The sequence below is a fragment of the Arachis stenosperma genome, chromosome 3 (assembly GCF_014773155.1).
Source record: "Arachis stenosperma cultivar V10309 chromosome 3, arast.V10309.gnm1.PFL2, whole genome shotgun sequence".
NCBI lineage: Eukaryota > Viridiplantae > Streptophyta > Magnoliopsida > Fabales > Fabaceae > Arachis > Arachis stenosperma.
The window spans coordinates 56,440,487-56,466,114 of record NC_080379.1 but is presented as its reverse complement, the minus strand read 5'-3'; the positions used below and the strand labels follow the sequence as shown (position 1 = coordinate 56,466,114).

General features: G+C 33.0%; 3 protein-coding genes across 3 annotated transcripts; all 3 read right to left on the bottom strand.

The window, feature by feature from the left end:
- Positions 1-1,203: 1,203 nt before the first annotated feature.
- LOC130966153 (uncharacterized) lies at positions 1,204-1,872 on the bottom strand. Its single transcript, XM_057890922.1, has one exon. It carries the CDS (start codon positions 1,870-1,872, stop codon positions 1,204-1,206), a length of 669 nt encoding a protein of 222 aa, XP_057746905.1.
- A 3,659-nt stretch (positions 1,873-5,531) lies between these two features.
- Positions 5,532-10,162, bottom strand: LOC130967605 (probable polygalacturonase). The gene is made up of 5 exons (XM_057892538.1): positions 9,524-10,162; positions 8,328-8,448; positions 7,191-7,438; positions 6,640-6,794; positions 5,532-6,568 (listed from the first exon to the last, which is right to left on the bottom strand). Exons 1-5 carry the CDS (start codon positions 9,995-9,997, stop codon positions 6,031-6,033), a joined length of 1,536 nt encoding a protein of 511 aa, XP_057748521.1. The 5' UTR covers positions 9,998-10,162; the 3' UTR covers positions 5,532-6,030.
- A 14,476-nt stretch (positions 10,163-24,638) lies between these two features.
- On the bottom strand, positions 24,639-25,112 carry LOC130966152 (uncharacterized). The gene has a single exon (XM_057890921.1). It carries the CDS (start codon positions 25,110-25,112, stop codon positions 24,639-24,641), a length of 474 nt encoding a protein of 157 aa, XP_057746904.1.
- Between the last annotated feature and the right edge of the window lie 516 nt (positions 25,113-25,628).

The window sequence follows — 25,628 nt, the reverse complement described above, 5'->3', positions numbered from 1 at the left end:
ACGGCTTCCCCCAACATCCTATGTAACACATCGGCACAAGCACAAATAGAAGAGGAGAGAGTGGATCTTCTTGTCGTAGTCCCATCTCCATTTTGAATGGCTTGGATGGTGATCTATTAACCAGGACAAACATAGAGGCCGTACTGATACACTCTTTCACCCAATTCCTCCACCTTTATTCGAAGCCCATTTTCTGAAGCACTATATCCACAAATCTCTATCTGACTCTATCATAAGCTTTCTGAAAGTCTAGCTTTATGATTGCCACCTTTTTTCTACGCGTCTTGAGCCAATAAACCGTCTCACAAGCAATGAGGGCATCATCATGTATTTTCCTACCCTTGACAAAAGTACTCTGAGTCTCTCCTATCAAACTCGGCATGACTGTTCTCATTCTTCGCACCAAGACCTTGGAGATCACCTTATACACACATCCCACCATACTAATCGGCCAAAAGTCCTTGATCTCTTTAGCACCCATGCACAAATTTCGGAGCTAGCGTCACCCACGTGACATTCGCATCGGTTGGTAGCTTAGCACTTTGGAAGAACTCTATCACCGCTTCAATGAACTCCTGACCAATATCCTCCCATCATTGTTTGATGAAGTTCATATTGTATCCATCACTACCAGAGGCTTTAGAGGATTCACAGTCCCAAACTGCCCCCCTAATTTCCTCTACAGACAGCATAACCTCCAAAGCAACAGCCTTAGCTCCATCAATCTGTCTCACCAACCCATCCCGAAAGCCAATCCTCCGAACAAATTCCTGCCGATATAGATCCTTATAAAATCCTCTAATTGCAACCTTTATTCTTGTCTGATTCCACACTAGCCGTCCATGAATTATCAGAGCATCAATCCTATTATTTCGTCTTCTAGCCGAGGCGATGTTATGAAAGTATCTAGTATTCTTATCCATGTTCTTAGAATGCTGAGACTGCGACATCTGCTTCCAGTGCACCTCCTTTCTAACATATCACTTCTCACAAAAACTCACCAACGTCTTCTTTCTAACCTCCATTGTACCATCATGAGCGCCATCACTAACCAGATTATCAAGCTTTTTAATCTCCTCCTCAAACATTTTCAGTGTCTTATCCATGTCCCCAAAATTATCCTTATGCCATTTTCGCAAAGGACCCGTCAAGGCCTTCAGCTTACTAGTGAACTGAGCATCGTTCAACTTTCTCCATTCATTTTTAATCATCCTCAGAAAAATCCTCATGCGTAAACCAGGAATCGAGGCTTCTGAAAGGTCGTGGACCACCACCTACTCTATTATCTTCCACAATCAACGAGTAGTGATCTAACAGCCTTCTTGGCCTACCTTTTAGTCGAAGTTCAGAAAATTTCTCAGTCCACTCAATGTTGACCAAAACTCTATCAATCCGACTACAAGATCGACCCCTGAACCACGTGAACTTCCTATCATTAAGAGGTAAATCCATCAACTGCATATCATGTACCCAATTCTTGAACTCTTCCGCTGATACCGGTAAACTATTAGTCCCTTTGCGTTCTTCAACATGTAACATCTCATTAAAATCCCCCAAAAAACAGAAAGGAACCTGACTCAGACCCACAATATAACTCAACTCCTCCCACACTACTCGCTTCTCCTCCCTCCTATGCTCCCCATACACCAAACAAAAAGCCCAACTAAAATTGGTTTTCGTCAATACTCCTTCAACGCACAACCACCTCTCCCCTTTATAACAATTGTTGGATTTAAACATGTCATCATCCCAAATTAACAGCAAATCCCCAAAAGTCCCTGCAAACTCCACATATTCCCAACCCATAGTACTATAACCCCACAATCTTGGAACATCAAACTTAGTTATCTCCTTCCTCTTAGTTTTAACCATGTTTAACTTATAATTGTTCTTTAAAGATTTTATGATACTCAATTTTTCATCCTCTCTCAACCTCCGAATATTTCAGTAGCTAAAAATTATTTAAAGACATTTTTCCTCACCTTATTGTGATTCTTAGGCCGACTCCTTCGTGTATTTTCTTTTTGTTTTGTCATCTTTCACTTCATCGCTAATTATTCATTCTGCGCTTTACAAAATAGCCATAATATCCACTTTTTTATCATATAAAACAGCACCCGACTCCGCTGCCAATGCCCAAGTTTCCTCATTTTTCTTTATCTGATCTTGTTTTGTTATTCTGTCATCATCCATCCCCTTCCGTCACTCTGCCTCTGTATCGGACCCAGCATTAGTCACCACACTTCCCTCTCCATTAACTACAACTTGTACCTCTGCGTCTATCCTTGTGTCTGTTTCCGATGCTCTCGGATTCCCACACACTTGTTTTGGGGTCCCCGAACGGTTCCCACAAGAGAGAAAGGCCTCTCCAACTTCGTTTTGTTCCCTTGGCTCCTGCGCCCTTTCCCCAACCACAACGCCACCGGACCACCGTCACCGGCATCACTGCTCCCTGGATCGCAGCACCCCTGTTCAGCCATGGAACCTCGAGTATTAGCTGCCCAAGGTCCCTGTTCGAGTGGCTCTTCCCTCCCCGCATCGCCAACATCAAGATCGGAGGGCTTCTGGGCATTCTCGCGTGGCTCACAATCACATAAACGGCCCCATAGCACGCAGCGTTACCTCCCCATGTTTCCTAGTGACCTGCGAACTTTCAGCCCGCCCCGGTTCAGTACCCATCACAACCAACCTCGCCACCTGGCTTAACCCATCAATTTCTTGGCCAATCAACCAACCCGTTTCAGCCCCTTCCTCAGCCGCCCACTCCACTATCTGCTTTCCACCAAACCGAAGTCCATCATATAAAAAGAACTGAGTGACTTTGATTTCTTTCTTATTAATCTCTCTAACAATAGCTATACCTTTTATCAATCTCTTGCACATTTTTTATAAAAAATATCTATACATAAATCGGATTTAGTGACCTTTGTCTCTTTTTTACAGTAACTGTTTTGGTCTCTCATAAATTTCTTTTGAAAATAATTTCAAAATAATTATTATAGAGATCCAAACACGATTCCTTCAAATTGCACCTGCTTATCACAATTTAACCACTTTATAATTATTTTTTGCTATATAAAAATTATAAAGCGACTTAACAAACACAGTTTTTGGGTTTAAAGTTAATGGGGATGCTAATAAATATAAAGCTAATTCAATTATATTATTTATAAAGTTTGATTACAAATGTGAAGTAAGTTTGATTTTACCATAAAATTTGATTATGTTGTTTACGAAATTTGATTAGAAATATAAATTTGTGGACGTGTAATCATTTCATATTCCAAAATATATTTTTGTTTGGTTTATCATCATTTAGGTTTATACTACAACAATGACAATGAAGCCTTGTCTCGCTAGGTGGGTCGGCTACATAGATCAAACGATGTCATTAAGTTTTATTATATATCATGTCTACAAAGAGACCGTTTATATATAAATCTCGTTTGGCCACTTTATAGATGATATTCCTAAGTCTTTCTTTGCCTTTCACCATTCGTCTATCTTTCATCTCATCCTCTCTCTTGATTGGGTGTTCTGTCAATCTTTTTTCTACATGTCTAAAACTACTTGAGATGCGATTCTATCATCTTTTCTACAATATGTGCTATTTCAACTCTCTCTCTTATATCTTCGTTCCTTATTCTATCCAATCGCGTGTGACCACTCATCCATTTTAACTATCATTTAGGTTTATAGTTTAGACAAAATACAAAGAGTTCCAACCAACCCTTTCAATTTATCAAAATGCTATTATTTTAGGTTTTAAGGTTACAATCTGCATTTGTGGAAATTATGCTTGGTTTTTCAACTAGGATTTATATCTCTACAATTATGCTTGGTTTTTTCCAACCAAGTTAAAGATTGTTTTCTTTCTTTTCTTCTATATTTGCAGAGGAAAAGAAAATTCATATTTAAAGAAAGTGGATTATTATCTATGTCTTACATACTTTGATTATTGCATAGTAGTAATAATTGATGCATATATAGGGCATTGTTAATTTAGAAGAATGAACATAAATACATACCTATAAGATATATGCAGTTAGATTGTAAATAAATTAGCTTAATTTGTGCTAACATTAATGCAAAATACAATTATCATTGATGTTCTTCTGTGGGTTTTACTTGTACTTCTGCTAAGCCGTCGCCACCACTTGTCACAGTGTTTTTCCGCCCGCTATGGCCTCCTGTATTCCACTCCGCCTTCGTTCTCCCCTCTGCTTCGCCTCTTTCCTCATTCCTTTTCTTGGTTATTAATTGGATTTTATTTTCTTTTTTATCAATGTGGTGTTGTTGCTATAATAAGTGTAATGTTGAACATGATCATTGGATGTCTATTTAACGTAATATGAGTTTGATAGTGGATTGGTTACAATCCATGAATCAATACATTAAAATTTCATCAGAGTACTTTAATTTGATTTGGTTATGAATGGGAAGGAGTATGGTGGGCATTGTGTTTGTTCTAATATAATTTATGATTTTTCCGCTGCTCTCTTTTTTAGGATTAAATCTCAATTCATTTCTTCAAATTAGCTTGGTAGTCTTGGAAGGATAAGAGATTTCATCAACCATTACCGTTTTGCTTGCCACTGAAAGTCTGAAACTCTATCTCACAAATCAATTCACAATAATAATATACTAGAATTGAATTGAAAGAAAGAAGAGAGAAAAAAAAGTCATATATATATATATATATATATATATATATATATTTATAGATTGTATTTGATCCGCATATTCGTGCTATTTATCTGAATTCGAAATAAAAGTTATAGATATTGATCCGATCTGATTTGTACTCTAATAGAATCGGATTGTAAATATCATATAAATATCCTTATATCCAATTCACAGATCAACAAAAATAAATAATTAAATAAGTAAATATTTTTTTATATTTTATTTTAATTAATAATTATCATATAGATTGTATTATTTTATTTTTATTATTAAAAAAATATGTTTAATAATAATTTAAAAATAAATATATTAAAAAAATAAAACAAAAAGATTTTATTGATATTTTTTTAATAAAAATAAACGTTTAAAAATATTTATATATTTTAAAGATATATCCAAGATTCGATCCAATCCGATAATTTTAGTACAGATTAGATTAAGATTTACACTAAAAAGGGATGATGATTTGCTTTGTTGGGAAGTTTGGGAATATATGCTTTGTTCCTCTTTCACAAGGGAAACGTAATGATTTCTTCCCCCTTTTTTTGGGAGAGAATGTTTCTCTAGTTTCCTTTTGTTCTTTCCACGATGAATCTTAGCTCTCTCTTTCGGTGTCTTCTTTATATCTATATTGAGCCATTTTTTTTTCTAAAATTCAGTAATTTTGTCAATATGCAACCTTTGTTGGTAAACAAAATGACTTAAAGTGAGGGGGCCAGCACAAAATATTTTTATTTTTTATAATACTCAAAGTTATTAATATAATTTTTAATTATTATAATAAGAAAAAGTTTAGGAGCCAGTACTTTAATTAAAATCTGATTAGCATTTAACAAGCAAAAAAATTGAATAATTTTATACCATTGGATAAAATTTTATGCCATTAAAAACACCAATAATAACTATTTGATGACTATAAATTACAAAATTAAAATGAAAGCTTAGCTTGTAATAAATCCTTAAAAATAAGAAGGCCGCTTATACAAGTATCTGAACGTTCCACTATGTACAGTTCATCACCTAAGAAACTTGCACAAAAATGACTAATATAAACATAAGTTGAAGCCTAATTGCTGATAGGGATGCATTTAGGTTGCAGTCTTTAACGACAGTTGCAGCCACATTGCCACAAAATTGCAATTACAATGTCTTGCACAATTGCATTGCAGTCACATCAGTTGTAAATTTCGCGTTTTTCTGCAATCAGAATAATTCGAAGTGAACCAGAACCACAACCACAGCTTTAAAAGGCTATACTCACATACAGATTCATACCACGCATAAGATACAGAGATCCCATTATGGCATCGACGCACAAGAAGTCAACAAGCATGCAAAAAGGCCTCATATTTGGTAATCTATATCTGTGACATTCCATGATACGGCATGCTTAACTAGCTGCCCTTGTTCATTGTACTGATCAAAGTTCTCACAAGGGGCAGGGAAGATAGTCCCTATTACTTGACCACGGACAAAGGCACACTGGAAGATATGTTTCTTCTTCTTCACCCTCTTCGAAATTAATCCGACAAACATGTCCTTAAAAGTCACATTTCTAACAGGAATGTCCTGGCTGCCTTGAATCCGTACCGGCACTCGAACTGCCTGGCCCCGGACGCCCGTGAAGCTTATGTCCTCGAGAAGAGGAAGCGCTTTCGGGTCGTATCCGGCGTCAGGGTGTTGGTTGTAGTCTGTTTTGACCACAATTCCAACTCTGCAATTCTCAAAGGTCAGATTCTTGTAAGATATTTGGCGCACGAAGCCGCCTCTTCCCGGCGCTGTCTTGATCCGAATAGCACGCCTGGATTTCCATACAAGGATGTTCTCCACCGTTACGTTCGATACACCGCCGGACATTTCGCTGCCTATTGAGATGCCGGCACTGTCGCATTTTGTACAAACCACAGTTAAGTTAGTTGATGCTGAAGAAAGATGGATGAGTTAGGGAGTTACCTAACATTAGATCGAACAACAAGGTTTCGGATTACTATATTCTTTGAAGGCTTTCCATAAGCAATTCCATACTGATCCCACCCACTTTTTATGGCAATTGCATCATCTCCCACGCTTATGTAACAGTTCTCTATCAACATATCTTCACATGAATCTGTTCTATCATACAAACCAATGTTTAATTTATTGTGAATAATAATTTTCAATATAAAAAAACACAAGGACAGATAGTATAATATCAATCTAAAATTTAGGAATCCACAGCCCACATAGCTCATTTCCGGAAATATAATATCAATTCCTACCTGCGTACCTAGTTTCAAATTCCCCGTCTTGCTTAACAAAATATTGGCTTTCTAGTAACTATAACCAATTTTTTTTAGCCAACCTAAATCAATTTTTTTTAAATTACTTTATTTATATTAAATTCTAGACTCTAAATTATAAATCATTAACGCTACACTTTAAATTACAAATTATGAACTCTAAAAATAGCTAATATTGACTAGCTAAAAGTTAATTCTATGTATTCATAGAAGAAGATACTTTCCAGGATCAATGCCATCAGTATTTGGTGCACGATACACAGGAGCCAAAATTGTAAGGTTTTTTATTGTAACATTCTTGCAATCGTATGGATGAAGTGTCCAAAAAGGAGAGTCACGCAAAGTAATGTTAGTTATAAGAATGTCACTAGACCATAAGATCTGAACCAGTGGACCCCTTGTGTGGTTCAGAACCTTCTGCAGATATTTTGTCCACCATGTTTGTCCCTGTCCATTTATGGTACCATTATGCCCTGTAAAAACCATATAAATTTTGATAAATTAATTAAATATATTTAATACTATGCTACTATGTATTCTCCTTAGCCTGATCATGGCTGTTCCTAACTAATTTGGAACAAATTGGTAATGTTGAGTTTAATTACCCTTTTTTTTTGTCATGGTTGAGTTTAATTACCCGAGAACCGTGTTTGATTATCCTATTGCTGATAAACAGATCCAAAGGACTTCCGGTCTATCAAAGAATTTTCGCTAACAGTCTTATTTTGGAATTTGTTTTAGTGAAAAATTTGGAATTCCTTTTGTAAAGAGTAAAACTGGATGAAGAATAGGAACGGAATTCATGTGAAATAGTGCGGGAACAATTATTTTCACTAAATTTTAAAAAGTTCTTTATAGTATATAATAATAATAATATTTATTTATCCTCGCTACATTATTAAACTTGTTTCATTATATTAGATTATTATAAAAATTATTTTATCGTGATGTTATATATATTTCGTTTTGAAAAAGTCTAGAGAGTTAGTATTTTTATTAAAATTTGTTCAGCACTTAACCATAAAAAAAATGAGTAATCCTATATAATTAGATGTCATCTCACACCATTAAAATACCGATGATGACTAATTAATGACTACACATCACAAATTCTGCTGCTTTTAACACTCCTCTCCTGTTTTTACTGTCAAAATTTTTTAAATTTGTCATTGTCAATAAATTTATAAAGAATATGTGCATTACACCTCCTAAAGTAATCACATATTCACATTATATCATAATAATATTACGAAAATTTTATAGATAGTAATCTGAATTACCAGTTAATTATCTTATTAAGTAATGGGTCAAGCATGTCAACATTTTTATGCAGAGGAGAATGGAATGGAGAAAGATTCTGACCTGTTATGACAACATCAGTAAGATTTTGGCCATGGATCAAGCTGGTGTAACGAGGGCCAGGATGCTCCCTTCCATATCCATATGAAGGCAATGCAGGCACCAGTGGCCAGTACTTTTCATCCTATAAAAATGGTAAGCTAAATTTCTTGATCATGGGAAGGTTGAAAAGTGAAAGGTTACTTAAATGATTTGTCAATTACAAAGGTAGAATTATGAGATATAAGAGATCAATAACAATATGTAGCATAATTCATAATCAAATAAATGACCAACTTGAATCATTGCAAAATGTTTTGAGCTTAAAAAATAGGAGGCGGGGTTATTTGAAATATATGAAATTGGATTTCAATAAAAAAATAAGATCAAGGATGAAACAAAGAGCTTAAGAATTGGAGTGGGGTTATATTAAGAAAATGAAAAGTAATGGCAAAAGTGTATTATTTATCTTATCATACGTTAAAAATAGACGTGATGACAGCATATATTTAGTGATAATTAAAATGTAAATTGAACTATATGAGATATAAATTACAAAGCGACTCAATTTTTTTTTAAAAAAGTAGTTATTTCCCAAAATAAAAATAAAAATAAAAAGACTAATTTTTATATGAATCATGTTATATGAATATAAAAAACAATCAATAATTAAGTACCATATAAAAATACATATTTGATTATGCTATTATAAATTCTATAATATAGCTAGTTTATTATTCCATTTTAAACGTTTGATTATGGCAACCAATTTAGTTAGTAATATCGTGTTTATAAAATATTTTTAGTAAAATAAATACAAGTCACTTTACCATGTGTAATTAACCTCCACTTCATTGCTTTAACTCTTACTTTTTATCCTTAAAATCATGTTTGGTATACACAAACACCTAAATTTCTAGTGTAACAAATCAATACAAATTCACAAGCGAAACAACAAAGAAACTAAAATAAATATTACTTTATAGTCAATATTAGTTTAAAATCCAAACAACAAAGTTTTTGTCCCATAAGATATATATAGTGTCAAGAATTCAAACTAAAATAAGCACAAGAAGGAATTAGATCTGTTAGATTGTTCAATTAAATATATATATTCAATCAACTATATCAAATTTAATGATTCATAATATCATCTTTACACGAAGAAGATGATTTGATGGAAGTAACCAGCAAGAAATTAATAAGAAGGAAAAAGGAACCTGAACTCCAAGAATGACAGCATCTTGATGAAGAAAAAGAGTGATATGACTGGTGAGATTAAAAGGTGCAGTGAGCCACCTACCAGGGGGCACATTCAGCTGCCCACCACCCTTCTCTCCCAACTTAGAAATCTCTGAAACCGCCCTCTCAAACGCCTTAGTGTTCATGGTAACGCCATCGCCAACGCCACCGAAATCCACTAAGCTGAAGCCCACGGGCCTCAGCTTAGGATACAACAATGAACTTTCACTCTTCTTAAGAGACTCACCGCCACCGTGCAACACCACCAACCCACTAACGGCATCCCTCTGCCACAGGAAGGCGGAGGTGAACGCCGCCAGCCATAGGAGTGTAAAGAGGGTCTTGTGTGAGGATATGATTGCTTGGAACCAACGCTTCAAGTCCAAGACGGCTTGGGTTTCGAACCAATCATGTTTTGTTGTTGATGTTGGTGTTGTGTTTTCTTCCACCATCGTTCAAAACACAAGCGCAACGAAAAATAGAAGCAAATTAAATAACCAACGTATAAGAATTAATAACAACGTAACTACTACCCTTTTAGCAAAAGAAGTGGTACGGATGTATGTGGGGTGGTTTAAGAACGTGGAGTTATCAGTTCTTACGTGGGGGCTTTTGGATTTTGGAGGGAACTGATGATAAGTTTTGTTTTTTTGTTCCTCTTTTTGTTCCTTTTTTTTTTTAAATTTTTCTTTCAATGCGGATGGAGAAAGGTAGTGGTCAAAGTTGGGTGATGATAATAGAGTTGGAGTGTATTATAAGGGAGGAACAGCGTACACTTTGATGGGAACTGAATCTGAATGGTGTTTAATTTCCTGCAGACAATGATGGAGCAACTAATAGGTTTGGGGTTTGGAAAATTTGATCAAGGCTAGGCTTAGATATTAGTTTGCTTAATTTGGTGATAATCATGTTCGTGTTCCAAATATTGTACCATGTTTGATGTTGGTAGGTGAACTATATTATATATACAAATAGTTAACTTTGTAGTTAACCTAAATAAAAAAATTAAATTAAGTTTTTTCTTATTGATGAAGAGAATTAAATGAAATTATCAGCCATATTATTTAAAAAAATTAAACATCAAAACTTTCTTATTATATTTATAGACATTATAATGTTATTAGATATGAGAGAAAAAATGAAACTCAGTTACAAGTTAGAAAGTTTGAAATACTAAGAACTACTCCGTGATTTTAAAATCATGTTTAGGTGAGCTACATCTTTTACAGGATTGTACCCAAAAAAAAAATACTAGTTGTTCTTTAACTTTTAATCTTTAATCAATTTTTTAATTTAAATAATATTATTTAATTAAATTTTAATTAACTAAATTCTCAATAGAGTATATAATTTAGCTAGCTAAATAATTAATTTACAATTTAACTGCATCATGTTGGAGTTGTTCTTCAGTTATTATGTTGTTTGTTTTGCTTTCTTTGCAACTTGTTCATCTTAGTACAATTTTACTTTCATTATTATTCATCAAATGCATTTCTATGGGGACTGGATAAAAATTTATCCAACATTCATGGAAGTGGGTACCAAAATAAGGAGAATTAGGAGTTTTCTCGTAGCTTAGTTTTTTTTTTTTTTTTGTTTCCCTTCGTAGGTTAGTTCATCAAATTCATTTATGTCACATAGAATATCAATTATTTATTTTATTTTCGAGACAAAATAAAAGCTTGCCGTGAGGTGAGCACCACCAGAACCACTCCTCCTCGCTAAATATATAGTTGCGTAATAAAAGAGGGTTTTCATATTCCGATCCTAACAAATTATACCTATTGTGAAAATCACATACGTACATACAAATTTATGTTAAATTTTGTATTCTATTTTTATTCTTAACCTTTTTGTTTTAAAAGATGTATAACATTCTTCATTCCCTGTGAACGTTGCAATTACAAGATTTTCATTTTATAAATATTTATGTATTAATAAATACTATCGTATCTATTAATTTATCTTTTAATTAATTAAATGATTAACTACTAATTCAGTACCTGAAAGATTTAGTCGCTAACAAAAGGGGTCTCTAAAAGATTTATCGACAAAATATTGACTGAATGATTTGAAAATATGGCAAAAATAACTAATAAATATTATTTTTTTGTAAATAACAAAAAAAATTCATTTTAGTAAACGATTTATTCAAATCTAAATTTTTGTGACAACATTTGAATAAACATTTAGAATGTGCACAAAAAATTTTGGAACAAAATTTAATCTCTAAATTTTTCTTTTTATTTTTCAAAAAATTATAGTCATTTACAATAAAAAAAAATTAATTAGGTACAAAATTAATTAGGTATAAAATATTTAGTATTTAATGATTTTAATAATTTAAATTTCAATTACCAAAAATTAAATTAAAAATTAATTGTAACTTAATAATCGATAATATATATTAGTATGTAAATAATAATATTTAGTATATAATTTATTTTTTTTACAGAGCTAATATATAATTTATTGAGGGTTAATTTATTATCGAAAATTTATTTTATAAATTTTATAGTATATGAAAATAGTGACCTTAGTTTTTATTATTTAAGAAATTATCCATAATTTTTTTATTACGTAATTAACTTAATTAATAACTTTTATTATTGTTTTTCTATAAAAAAATTTAGTTTATAATATTTATATATTTTTTTAATACTAATAAGTAAGTAGGTATTTACACTATGTTAATTATTGTCTTAGATAATAATTTAAGTTACTTATTTATTTTTTCATATGTTAAATAATATAAATAACATCTTATATCTTAAATTTATTAATTTATTTATATTAAGAATAAAAAAATTATGTAATAAATTATATGTTATAAAGATTAGTTGATTTATACATAAATTGAACATAAGGTCATTATAAAAAATAAAAAAAATATTTATTATATATAATAATCTTTAATATATGTAGGGGCATGTATATAATAGGATATTCTATTTTATTTATGAGAGTGATTACTGTTATTTTTATTTTTTTTATTATATTAGTAAATGATCGATATTTAAAATTAAAAGAGAGAAAGAAAGATAATAAAAAAAATTTTCAATTTGAATAAAAAAGTTTCTTGTTGGTATAACTAATTTTTATATCTATTAAATATTATAATATTTAATAGTATAGTATTTTTTATACTAACGACTCAAAATATTAACACAAGATATATTTAGATCTCATAAAATTAATTTAGGCCAATTGTGAAGCTCCCAAATCAGACTTAGGTTTACTATCTTAATATCTAACATAGATAAAGTCAACGTGTCCCCTTTCAAAATCATCTCAGATCAGATCTCCATTGTTAATTAGGGATGATAATGGATATTTGTGGAAGTTCTATGAGTCTTTTTTTTCGTCTCTCACTCCTGTTTAAAAAAAAAAAATACCCTTTTATCCTTTGTTCATCTTCACCGTAAGTTTCATTTAATTATTCCCTCAGATAATGCATATACCTATTGGTATCTATAGTATTCTTTAATTTTTTTTTAAAAAAATTAACAAAAAAACTTAATATAATAGTCATAAAATAATTAATTCAATATAATTCAACACATTTCATAACATATATTCATTATAAAAAATAATATTTTACAAAAACAAAATATAAAAACATCTTCCAACACCATAACACAACATAATTTTTTAAGACAAGAGAGAGAGGGAAAGAGAGAGGGGAGGGGGGCTAAGGATGAGTTTGGAATAAAGAAGAAGGATTCAAATTGAATGTAGAAATTAAGGTTACTAAATTAAGGAATGAATTTATGTATATATAAATTAGGATAAATCAATAATTTTATATTTGCGTGAATTTAACGGATTCTATGGAATATACCTATGTTTTCGTCCCTATTTATTTCATGAGGGCGGGTCCCCACCCGTCGTGGAGATTTATAGGACCCATCTAACCCCAAATTGTAAGTAATTTTCACGAATACCTGTTTCGGCTGATTTTTTTCATCGTTTTTATTATTAACATTCTTCGTTGTTCCTTGACGTAGAGTTATTCTGGCCACTCAATAAATTCTTAAATAACCAAAATATAAGCTATATCATTCTCATAAAATCACATGTATTCTTTACAATATTGATCGAAGATAAATAGTTAAACACTAAATGAGACATATTTTTATATAACAATAACTTTGTTATTATAATTTTTGAAATCATAATATTTTAAAAAGTGATAAATAGACAATTTAGATGTTGATAATTCTGAATAATTTTAGAAAAAAAAGTAAAAGATATTAAAAAATTACATGTTGATCTATAAAATTTTCATTTTATATTAAAAATGTGTCCATAGTTTTCTATTAATATTTATATAATCTGATAAAATAAATTAAAATTTGAGCTTAATTATAATAAATGTTTAAATTTAAATTTTCCTAAATAAAATTTTATTATTTTTTTGTGAAAGTAAATTATATAATAAAAAAATTTATAGGGTCATTATCAATATTTAAATAATAAAAATAAGATTATATTAATTATATTTATTGAATAATTCAAACTTATAAAGTTAAATATTCATAATATGTATATTAAAGTAAGAAATAATATATTCATAAATAAAAAATATTATTTAAAGTTATTATGCAGATAAAAAATAAATTATAGTTTGCAAAAACGGTTTCTAATAAAAGCTAAGTTATCTATATAAATTAAATTATATTAAATGGTAAGATATTTAGATATCTAATCAACTTAATTATTTGATATAATTAATTAATTATAATTTAATTTAATTTAATAATTTAAAAAATTAAAAAACTTTTAAAAATATGCCACATAAATTCCATCAATAAGTGTAAAAACTTAATTTTAATATAATATAATAAATAGCAAAAAAAAAAAGTCGATAGGCATTTTAGATCAAACAGCTAAGTTATTTCATTTAAATATTGCAATATTGGGTATCACACGATTTTACTTATTCTAATCTTGGATCCTTTTGTAATTTTGTTTAAGTATCAATGAAATTTCACTATCTTTGATTGAAAAAAAATTAAAATCCAAAATGAATGTAAAAAAATAAAGATTATAAAATTATTGATTAAAATTTAATTCTATTTTTTGTTATTATGATATAAAATTTTCATTCAATATATTAACATCTGACAAAATTAATCATAAAAATACAAAATATAAATAAATATACTAAATTAAGAGATAGAATTATATTTGTTATCTTATTTTTATTTTTAGTAACACAATAGAATATCACGTACTCAACATAACTTAAGATACAAATTATGATTAATTATACTTTTATTTTAAATTATTTAAATTAATCTTAATCTAAATAAAAATAATTTAATATATTAAATAAATTGATAAAATAATATTAGTTATCTATTTTCTTATCTATTTCGTTATTTTTTTCTTAATTGACTACCTTTAAAATCACGGCTTTCTTTTAATTTGACCATAAAATAAAATTATTAAAGGTGTTGGTCTATACCATTAAAAAAAACAATACTATGTAATTACATTGGTATATATAACATGTTCTTAAATTTTTATATGAAAAACTTAAGACTCTGTATTCCCTTGTTCATACCATAAATAAGCATTATTAGTTATAATATTCCATGTGTGATTTAAAAATTTGAAAATTTTTGTACGTATTAATTTTCTATTTAATATCAAAACATGATAATTTACTATAAGTTATTTTACTATTAATAATGTATTTAGTATTATATTATAAAATATAAAAATTGAAGTGATTATTGTATAATTTTAATGAATTAGACTAAATATAAAAACATAAAATAGAATTGTATTATTAAATTTTAGTAATTTTAATTATTCACTAATATAAATAAGATAGAAGTGATCATTTATAATTGAATAGTTTTGGTAGATTAGATTAAAAAATCGAAAAAATCTCTAAATAAAAAGTCAAATCAATTTTAATATTAAATATATCAATACGATTTTAATTTTATTTAATAGTTAGATAATAGATTAATAAAAGCAAATGGGAGGATGACCTTAATTAGTATTCGATAAAATATTCATTTCGAATTAAAAAAAATAAAAATATGATATTATTAAAAATAATAAACTTTTATGTTTAAAAAAATTACATTTAAATAAAATATTTGTAAAAAATAAAATTTAGAGTAACATGGCTTCATGAATATTAATCGGTAATCAATTATGAACTAACAATAATAAAATTATAATACAATTTATTTATGAAAAATAATCAACAATTAATATTAATAAATAAAAACAACCATCTAAACACTTTGATTAAAAATATGAGTGATTAATTATTATTCATTATTAATTATTTTTTATCATAAAAAAATATAATTATCCAGATTTAGATTGTTAGAAGAATTAACGTTATAAAAAATAAATCATCTTATTGACGGGCGAAAAAATGCCGATTAAGAAATATTAATAAAAGTTGTGTCGTGAGTACAGTCTTAATCGACGAATTCCCTCTGTCAATTTAGAAGATGTCACAATTTAAGAATAAAATACTGGAAGTAGAATTTTCAGGTTGTTTCCCAAAGAGTTGACAAAAGAGTGTAATTTATTGGTCAGGAATTATCTGAGAAAATTTAGAGTTGGGAAACAGAAAAATAAATGATTATCAATTGAAGCAATAAAAATTAACAAGAGGTTTTATAAATTTGAAATAAAAAGCCTTATCTAGGAGAAGATTAATTGGAATTTCTATCCTTGTTGATTATCCCAAGTATAATAGTCAGAGGTTGTTGCTTCTACTTAGTTATCCTTTACCTAATAAAGGAAAGTCAAGTAACTAAACCAACCCTAATTCACAAGTCCTAATCCCCTCCTAGGGAAGGATTAGAGTTAGTAAATAGAGAGTCAGCCAACAACTTCCAATCACAAATTAATACTTGAGTATTCCAACTCAAGGATTTTCTATTAATCAATTCTAAAGTCAAGTTGGGAGTCTACTCCATTGACATGGATGCCATTTTCGCAAACATGTAAAGGGAGTAAAAAGAAGATATGGTAATTAAAATTAATTTAGTAAAAGCAATTTTTGAGCTAATAAATTAATTGGAGATAATCAAACAAATAATGGAATTAAATGTAAAAATAATCTTTGCATTAATAAATCCCAAAATCAAAGATATCCATATATGACTCTAAACAATCTAAATGGAAAAAACAAAAGAGTAAGGAAATAAGAAAGCAAACTATAGTGATAGAGACTTCAATCGAAGGTAGTAACTCTCTCAAGATCCAATCCAAAAGCGTAAAACTAAAAATCTAAGAACGTGAAGAACCCTAGAGGAAGTAGTAATGTTTTTCTCTCTAGAATTCAAAACTTAACTAAAACTAAAGTGAAAGTGAATGTATCATGAGTCTCAGCTTGCCCACTGCCTCTAGTCTGTGTTTCTGGGCTTGAAACTGGGTCCAAAAGCAGCCCAAAATTGCCCCCTACGATTTTCGGTTAGTGTAGCACGTGACGCATTGTCACGCGTACGCGTCGCCTATGCGTACGCGTCGTTACGAAATTTTCTTTTGGTCACACGTATGCGTCGCTCCACGCGTGCGCGTCGATGCTCGCTCATGAAATCCTTAATTTCTTGTGTTCCTTTCTCTTTTGCATGTTTCTTTTCCATCCTCTAAGCCATTCTTATCCTATAAAGCCTGAAAACACTTAACACACAGATCATGGCATCGAATGGTAATAAGAGAGAATTAAAAATAGCAAATTTAAAGCCAAAGAGGCATGTTTTCAATCATAGCACCAGGTTAGGAAGAAAAATGTAAAACCATGCATTTTATATGAGTAAGTGTATGAAAGATTGACAATATCCACTCAATTTAGCACAAGCTAAACCATGAAATAGTGGTTTATCAATCTCCCCACACTTAACCATTAGCATGTCCTCATGCTAAACTCAAGGAGACCAAAAGAATGAATGGGGGAAAATAAGACTCATGCAATGCAACCTATGTATATGAATGCAACTATATGCTAAGATGTTTCCACCTACTTGGTTAAAAGTAAATAAGTTCTCCAAGACAAACATAAATCAGATTCCACTAATTCAAATCACACAATAAGAGACAGGTAAACTTGTAAGAAGAGAGCTCATGAAAGCCGGAAACACTGAATCAATCGTTGAACCCTCACTGGCAGTGCATATGCACTATAATCGCTCAAGTGCCTAGGGTTAATCCACTATAATTTGAATCTTTGACTAACCTAAGTTCTCACCTAACACATACACACACTCTATGTAATTCTAAAATCATGCTTAGCCACCCAAATTCTCACTTTTGCATATTTTCACACACTCATGTGTCGATTTTAATTCCATCACATATGCATTGATCTTCTCATTAAACTTAACATTAGGGTAATTTTATCCCCTATTCATTTATTTCTTCTTCTGTTTTTTTTTTTGGTAAGCATAATGTATCAATGCATATGGTTTCTCTAATTTCATATGAGTAGCATCCAAATTCCCAATATTTGTCAGTAAAAACACGACACATTCTCATCAACCCAATTTCTCATATTTCCCCATACTTAGTTGACACACACTATCTTAAGCTAACCAAAGATTCACATCGGGTAATTAATTATTTTTCCACTTAAGGCTAGTGATATGGTAATATAAAGAACAAATGGGGTTAAAAAGGCTCAAAGTGGCAAACAAAGGTAAATGAAATAGTAAGCTATTTGGGATAAGTGAGCTATAATCAAATGATGGCCTCAATCACATATATGCATGAATATACACTATATAATGGACATATAGAATGGAACAAAGAAAAGATTTCAATCATAGAGAAGAAGACACACAAGAATAAAATCATGGTTAAATAATGTAACCATATAATTAAGCTCAAAATCTCACAGGTTATGTGTTCTTAGCTCTAAACCATGCTCCAATTTAAAATCTTCAACAAGTTTAACAAATTTTTTTTAATTTAAATTAGTGAAATGCTATAAAATAGGGTGTTGAAGAGAAACTTATTGCTTCAACCAAGTAGAACATACATGCAAGCAATTATTATCATGCAATCTATTCTATCTAACAAAAGAAAAATAACATATTGGTGTTAAGAGAGAGAGATTACCTCCGGAAGTCAGGTACTGACCTCCCCACACTTAAGGGTTGGCACGGTCCTCTGTGCCATCAGTAAGGAGCAAGGTGGGGCTGAGAGTGTTGCCTCCACTGGTCGGGTCATCATGGCTCTTCGTGTTGCTAGGTGAGGAGGAGTCCGAGGTGTCCTTCTCTTCTGGAGGTGGATGAGTACCAGCAATGAGCCCCTTCAGATAAGTGTATTAGCGCTTGTTACGGCGCTCTATTTGCTCCATCTGCCAGTCTTGCCGGTCTAACCTCTGAAGGATCTGAAAGAACATCTGAGTGGTGGATGGTGCCTGAGGTGTGGATGATGGAGGGGTCGAGGAAGAAGGAGTGTCTAAAGATGGGCCCGCATACTGGCTCGCAGAAGGTAGTGGGAGTCTGATATACTTCCCATTCGGGACATACTGATAATCCCTTAGGATCATGACTTTCGTATCCTCAGCCCGATTGGAGATACCCGCTGTAGATACCAAATCTGTAACCAATGCAGGGAAGCGTAGGTTTCTTGCAATCTGTACGTGTCCCATGGCCTGCCGGATATGTCTTGGTAAGTTGAGGGGTTGCTCTGTAAGAATGCACCAGATGAGAATAGCCATGTCTGCAGTGAAGGTGGACTCGTGAGTGCTCGGAAAGACATAGTGGGACATAATCTGTGCCCACACGTGAGCCTTCAAGGTATGTGCTTGAGCTGAGATGCTCTTAGGTCGAGTTCGATGTTGTCCATATCCATGTACTGCCAGGTTATGCTATGACTCCAAGGACGCTATTCCAGTTAAACTGGTATGTTTGGCCCTTGAACGAGGCCTCTTGATAGGCATCCTATCCCTCTGGGCTAGGTGGAAGATCCAATACTCTCTGTATGGCACCCTCAGAGACAGGGACTTACTTTGGACGAACATAAACAGACTGCAGGGTAGGTGAGTGGAAGTTGGAGTAGAATTCGACTACCCAAGATAGATTGGCCTCCCGTGGCTGCCTCCTTAGAAATCCCACTGTCTCCTTTCAATGCGGGGCTCCACAAAATCAACAAAGTGGGTGGGAACGATGAGTAGATGCTCATTATTGTAGTTTCTCTCAGCCAGGATGGAAACATCTATTCACAGTAACGGTTAGTGAACCGTGCAGAGTCCCTCGCAAGAAATGCCTTTTCTGCCTCATTAACTTTGATTGTCCTCTTCACCCGCTTCGTGGGTGGCTTTACGCTTGTAGTGGGTTGCACTTTAGCCGGGGCTTTTTTAGTGCCTCTCCTTGCCGGTGTCTTGTCAGTGGCATTCTCTTTTCCTTTCTTGGAACTGATGCGTGAGCATCTTGTCTATCTTTTCCTAGTAAATTTGCATCTAAATTATTGAGTTTAATTTAGAATTAATTATATTTTAGCCACTATGGATGCTATTTTGAGTTTTGTGCAATTTTTTTTATTTTAGGTAGCATTCGGAGGGATTTGATGAAGTTTCTGCAGAGAAAAAGAAGAAACCAAAGAGATGACCAGCGAAGACCGACGCGGACGCATGGCTCACGCGACCGCGCGGAATGGAGAAATCGCAATGATGCGATCGCGTGCCTGACGTGAACGCGTGGACTGGAATCTGCACAAATGATGCGAGCGTGTGGATGACGCGGACGCGTCACATACGTGATCTGTAATAATACAGAAAATACTGGGGTGATTTCTGGGCTGTTTTGACCCACTTTCCAGCCCAGAAAACACAGATTAGAAGCTGCAGAATGGACAAAGCAAGTGGTCCCCATCCATCAACTGAAGATCTGTAAATTATTGGTTTTCTGGCACAAAAGGGAGGAGAATCATCTTCACTGAGGAGCACAACCTGAAGAATAAAGCGATAGCTAGGATAACTAAGGTGGTTGAGTTCCTTTCATTTTTTTCCTCCCTTCTTTTTCTATGTTATGTTCCGGTTTTCTGCTATTTTGTTTTGTTTGTTGCATGATCCTTTATTAGTTAGAATCCTAGGACTAGTTTAGTTTCTTTTTTTTTATGCTGAAAAGATGTTTCATGTACCACTCATTGAATATGAATCCAAAAAGAAAAGAAAAATAAGTGATGTATTGCATGAGAAATTGAGTTTAATTCTAAGAATAGTCTTATTTACTTAAATGTGGTGGTATTTTCTGTGATTTTTGAATGCATGATATGAACAGTGCATATTTGAATTTGAATCAAGAGATGTTGATGTATAAGGAACATGAATTTAGAGAATTATTATGACTTCTCTGAAATAAACAAAAATTTAATCCTTAAAGAAAAAGAAACAGCAAAAGAAAAAAATAATAATAAAAGCAAGGTCCAAGGCTCTAAGCATCAATGACTAGGGAGGTCAGACATGATTAAAAGCTCAAAGAGTTGTTTCCCTAGTCATATGCTTGTGGTGTGACTGTGTCAAGTAATCCTTGAGACAGAACACTTAGAGTCGAGACCAAGTGCGTTTAACAGAGTATGCCAAAGGCTTTGAGCACCACTGTCTGGGAGTAACTGAAAGAAAAATCAGGACTCAAAGAGAGTCCCCCAGTTAAGTGCTTGTGGTGTTTCTGTGTCAAGTAACCCTTGAGACAAAACATTTAAAGTCACGGCTAGGCTCAAGGTGCAAAGCACCAAAGAAAAATAAATTAAAGTAAAGTTTGCTGTGTTCAAGGATTAAACTGAAATGTAAAGATCAGAGAATTCATAATATCATCCGGATTCTAATTCTTAATGACATTAACATTCTTCTGATTCAAAGGAGAGTGAGATGCCAAACCTATCCAGGATTACAGTTATAAACCCCACTATAAAAAGAGACATGAGCTTAATCAAACTCTCATTTTCATGCAAATTCACATCCTGAGCTTATATTAGTTTTGGTTGCTTGAGGACAAGCAATAGTTTAAGTTTGGTGTTGTGATGCGTGAGCATCTTGTCTATCTTTTCCTAGTGAATTTGCATCTAAATTGTTGAGTTTAATTTAGAATTAATTATATTTTAGCCACTATGGATGCTATTTTGAGTTTTGTGCAACTTTATTTATTTTAGGTAGCATTCGGAGGGATTTGATGAAGTTTCTGCAGAGAAAAAGAAGAAACTAAAGAGATGACCAGCGAAGACCGACGCGGACGCATGGCTCACACGACCGCGCGGAATGGAAAAATCGCAATGACACGATCGCGTGCCTGACGCGAACGCGTGGACTGGAATCTGCACAAATGATGCGAGCGCGTGGACGACGCAGACGCGTCACATACGTGATCTGCAATAATACAGAAAACGCTAGGGTGATTTCTGGGCTGTTTTGACCCACTTTCTAGCCCAGAAAACACAGATTAGAAGCTGCAGAATGGACAAAGCAAGTGGTCCCCACCCATCAACTGAAGATCTGTAAATTAATTCGAATTTAAATTCAAATCTTATCTTTTAGGAAAAGATATTATTTTTATTTTTTAGATAATTAGATTTTAAATTAATTAGGATTAGTTATAAATAGGGGAGACTTCTCTTCTATTGAGATTACATTAGAGGGATTCCATAAGGGAATTCTATACAAATTTACATTCTACATTCCATAAGCAACTAAACCTCCACTATTAGGTTAGGAGCTCTATCTATTTGTATGTATTGATTTTATTACTTTTTCTATTTTAATTATGTTTTGGATTTATATTTAAGAATTGTTTTCGCTCTTTATCTTATGAATTTGGGTGGAACGGAAGTATGACCCTCTTTCTATTTGAGTTCTTGTAAAACTTGGAAAAGCTCTTTACTTGAAAAATATTTTGAAAACATATTTTCCTAAATTTTAATTATTTGGATTTAATGGGATACGTGACATATAATCCCCTTATTTTTGGGTAATTAGAATTTTTGTGGCATATAAACTGAAAATTGATTTTTTCCTTCTAATTGGAATTAATTGACCAAGGAATTGGCAGTTATTGAATTTTAGAGGAGACTAGGAAGGTCTAAGGAATTAGGGCCTAGTCACATATAGTTTGCCATGAAATTATATCTTGCATAATTAAATTAGTTAGTGATAAAAATAAATCTGGAAAATAGATAACTCTGAAACCTTAACTGCTTTCTCAATATTTTATTCCCAACTCATTTATTTGTCTATCCTTTTGATATTCTAAGTTCGAACTTAAACCTTTTGAACATCTCAAAACCAATTTTTGCTTGCCTAACTAATCCAATCAATCAATCATTGTTGCTTGATCCATCAATCCTCGTGGGATCGACCCTTACTCACATAAGGTATTACTTGGTACGACCTGGTGCACTTGCCAGTTAGTAAGTGTGGGTTATAAATTCCGCACCAGGTACCCATTCTAAGGAAGAATGGAAGAGGAAGAATGTTAAATATAGATAGCTAGAAACCGGAAGGAAAAACGTCCAAGTGATAATAAATGCCAAATAAAAAGATAATGGCTCAAATACATGGTAGCTACAACATGTAAATAAGACATCAATTAAGTTCATGACAGCATATCATAATAACTAGATGCAAGAGGGTTTGAAGCATGCAAGTAATAGGCATGAGAAGCATAGCTCAAGCATCGTAATCAACAATAATTATTACATGTAACAAAATAATGAACATTTGAATGTTGACAATTAATGACTAATATACTCAACTTACATGGAATTCAAAGGTTGTGAAAAAGAGGCATTAAAGTGTTAAGAATAGAATAGAAAAGAAATCAAAATGCCATGAGAGCTTTTTCACAAATACTTGGTGTGCAATATAAAAGTAAGCATTAAAGTAATTAATTCATGCAAATATGAGATCCAAAATGGAATTTCAATTGTTAAATTACTCCTCATAATATCCACAGCTAAAATATAGCAAGGTAATCACCCAAATAAAACTCCAACACCAACATAGAAAATCCAAGATAAAAAAAATAAAAAAGAAATTATAAATAACTAAGCTAATAGAAGATTAAAAATAAATAAAACAATTAAATGTAATAAGTAAAAGAAGAATGAAAGAGCAGTGGAGAGAGGAAGAAAGGAAACCTTAAGAAGAAGATGAGAATAGGAAGCTGAATGGGAGTAAGAATGAGAGAAGAGGAGTGGGAATGGAAGAGAAAAAGGAAAATGAAATTGTAGTTGCCGAAGTTAGTGGTCTCTAGTGGTGGTCCGCCAGTGGTGGTGGAAGAAGGGAAGAAGAAAGAAGTAAGAAGTAAGAATTGAGAAAGAATGAAGAAGAAATAAGGAAGAATGAAGGAGGCAGAATTAGGATTTGAAAGAGAATTAGGATTGGAAGGGGGGAGAAAATTGAAACTGGCGGTGCGTTGAATAAGTGATGCGGTGCACACGTCCATCACGCATACGCATGGGTTGCGCAAAAGTGGATGCGACGCGCAAGCGTCGGTCACACGTACGCGTGACCTTAGTTGTGCTAGTCGCGCGATTCCAGCCTCGTGCACGCACAACTCGCTGTTAGATTTGCAATGGGACAAGAAGTGTATATCACGTGTGCGCGTGTAGCACGCTCACGCGTAGATGGCCGTAAAGTGAAGATGCGTGCGTCTAGGATGCGTACGCGTGGCGTGAATTGTGCCTCCAACACACTTCTCGCGTCAGACCATCATAACTCTCTGTCAAAACACTTGTTTATGCTGATTTCTATGTCTACACGTGCGCGTCATAGATGCTTACGCGTGGGTAGCCAAAATCGCAAGTGACGCGTACGCGTCAGGCACACGTACGCATGGGTTGGCTTATGCGCCAAGCAGGCTTCCTGCACAGCTCCAACAGAACTCTCTGTTCAATTTTAATGTGTTGCGCATTCACGCATGACGATTACGCGTCATAGACGCTTCTTTTATATATATATATATATATATATGAATGCAACATAGAAGTAATTATGCAGAACTTAACACTGATAAAAATAAAATAGAACTAAGAATAAAAATTAAAGATCATACCATGGTAGGTTGTCTCCCACCTAGCACTTTTCTTTAACGTCCTTAAGTTGGACAGTCCACAAGCTTAGTCTTCTGCTGTTGCTGGATCCGCCAAGAGGAAGATCTTCAACTCCTTGCTGTTCTTCATCTTTTCACCATGATATAGCTTCAAGCGGTGGCCATTGACCTTGAAGAAAGTGGGGCTTGAAGGATGACTCAGGTGGAAGACTCCATATGGTTCTGCCTTTTTCACTCTGTAGGGTCCTTCACACCTTGATCGCAACTTACCTGGCATGAGTCTCAACCGTGAGTTATAGAGGAGGACTAAATCCCCAGCTCTAAACTCTCTTCTCTTGATATTCTTGTCATGCACCACCTTCACCTTTTTCTTGTAGAGTCTAGAGTTCTCATATGCTTTTAGGTGAAGGCATTCCAATTCCCTTTCAATGCCGGCTCCCCCTAATCCTAAGTTGCATTCCTTCACCACCCAGTATGCCTTGTGTTCCACCTCCACTGGAAGGTGACATGCCTTTCCATAGACAAGGCAGAATGGACTCATTCCGATGGGTATCTTGTATGCAGTTCGATAAGCCTAAAGCGCATCTGCCAGTTGAGCACTCCAGTCCTTCCTATGAGACTTCACAATCTTCTCTAATATGCGCTTGATCTCCCTATTTGATACCTCGGCTTGCCCATTAGTCTGGGGATGGTAAGCTGTCACTACCTTGTGAATGATGCCTTGTTTCTTCAGCAGACCTGTCATTCTCCTGTTACAGAAATGAGAGCCTTGATCACTCATGATTGCTCGTGGTGATCCAAAGCGACAAACTATATTATTCATAACAAAGGAAACAACAATGTTAGCATCATCAGTACGGGTAAGAATTGCTTCCATCCATTTAGAAACATAATCGACAGCTAACAATATGTATAAGAAAACATTAGAGTTTGGAAATGGACCCATGAAGTCAATACCCCAAACATCAAAAATTTCACAGAACAACATAAGTTGTTGGGGGCATCTCATTCCTCTTGGATATATTCCCAAACCTTTGGCATTGGGGGCAAGAGTCAC

Bases quoted from the DNA above. Each gene is read 5' to 3' on its own strand.
- LOC130966153 (XM_057890922.1), bottom strand. From the start codon at position 1,872: ATGGTTAAAACTAAGAGGAAGGAGATAACTAAGTTTGATGTTCCAAGA.
- LOC130966152 (XM_057890921.1), bottom strand. From the start codon at position 25,112: ATGAGTCCATTCTGCCTTGTCTATGGAAAGGCATGTCACCTTCCAGTG.
- LOC130967605 (XM_057892538.1), bottom strand. From the start codon at position 9,997: ATGGTGGAAGAAAACACAACACCAACATCAACAACAAAACATGATTGG. The intron at 8,449-9,523 runs GTTCCTTTTTCC...CCATTTTTATAG, and splicing joins CTGTCATTCTTGGAGTTCAG to GATGAAAAGTACTGGCCACT. The intron at 7,439-8,327 runs GTCAGAATCTTT...TGGTTTTTACAG, and splicing joins TACTGATGTTGTCATAACAG to GGCATAATGGTACCATAAAT.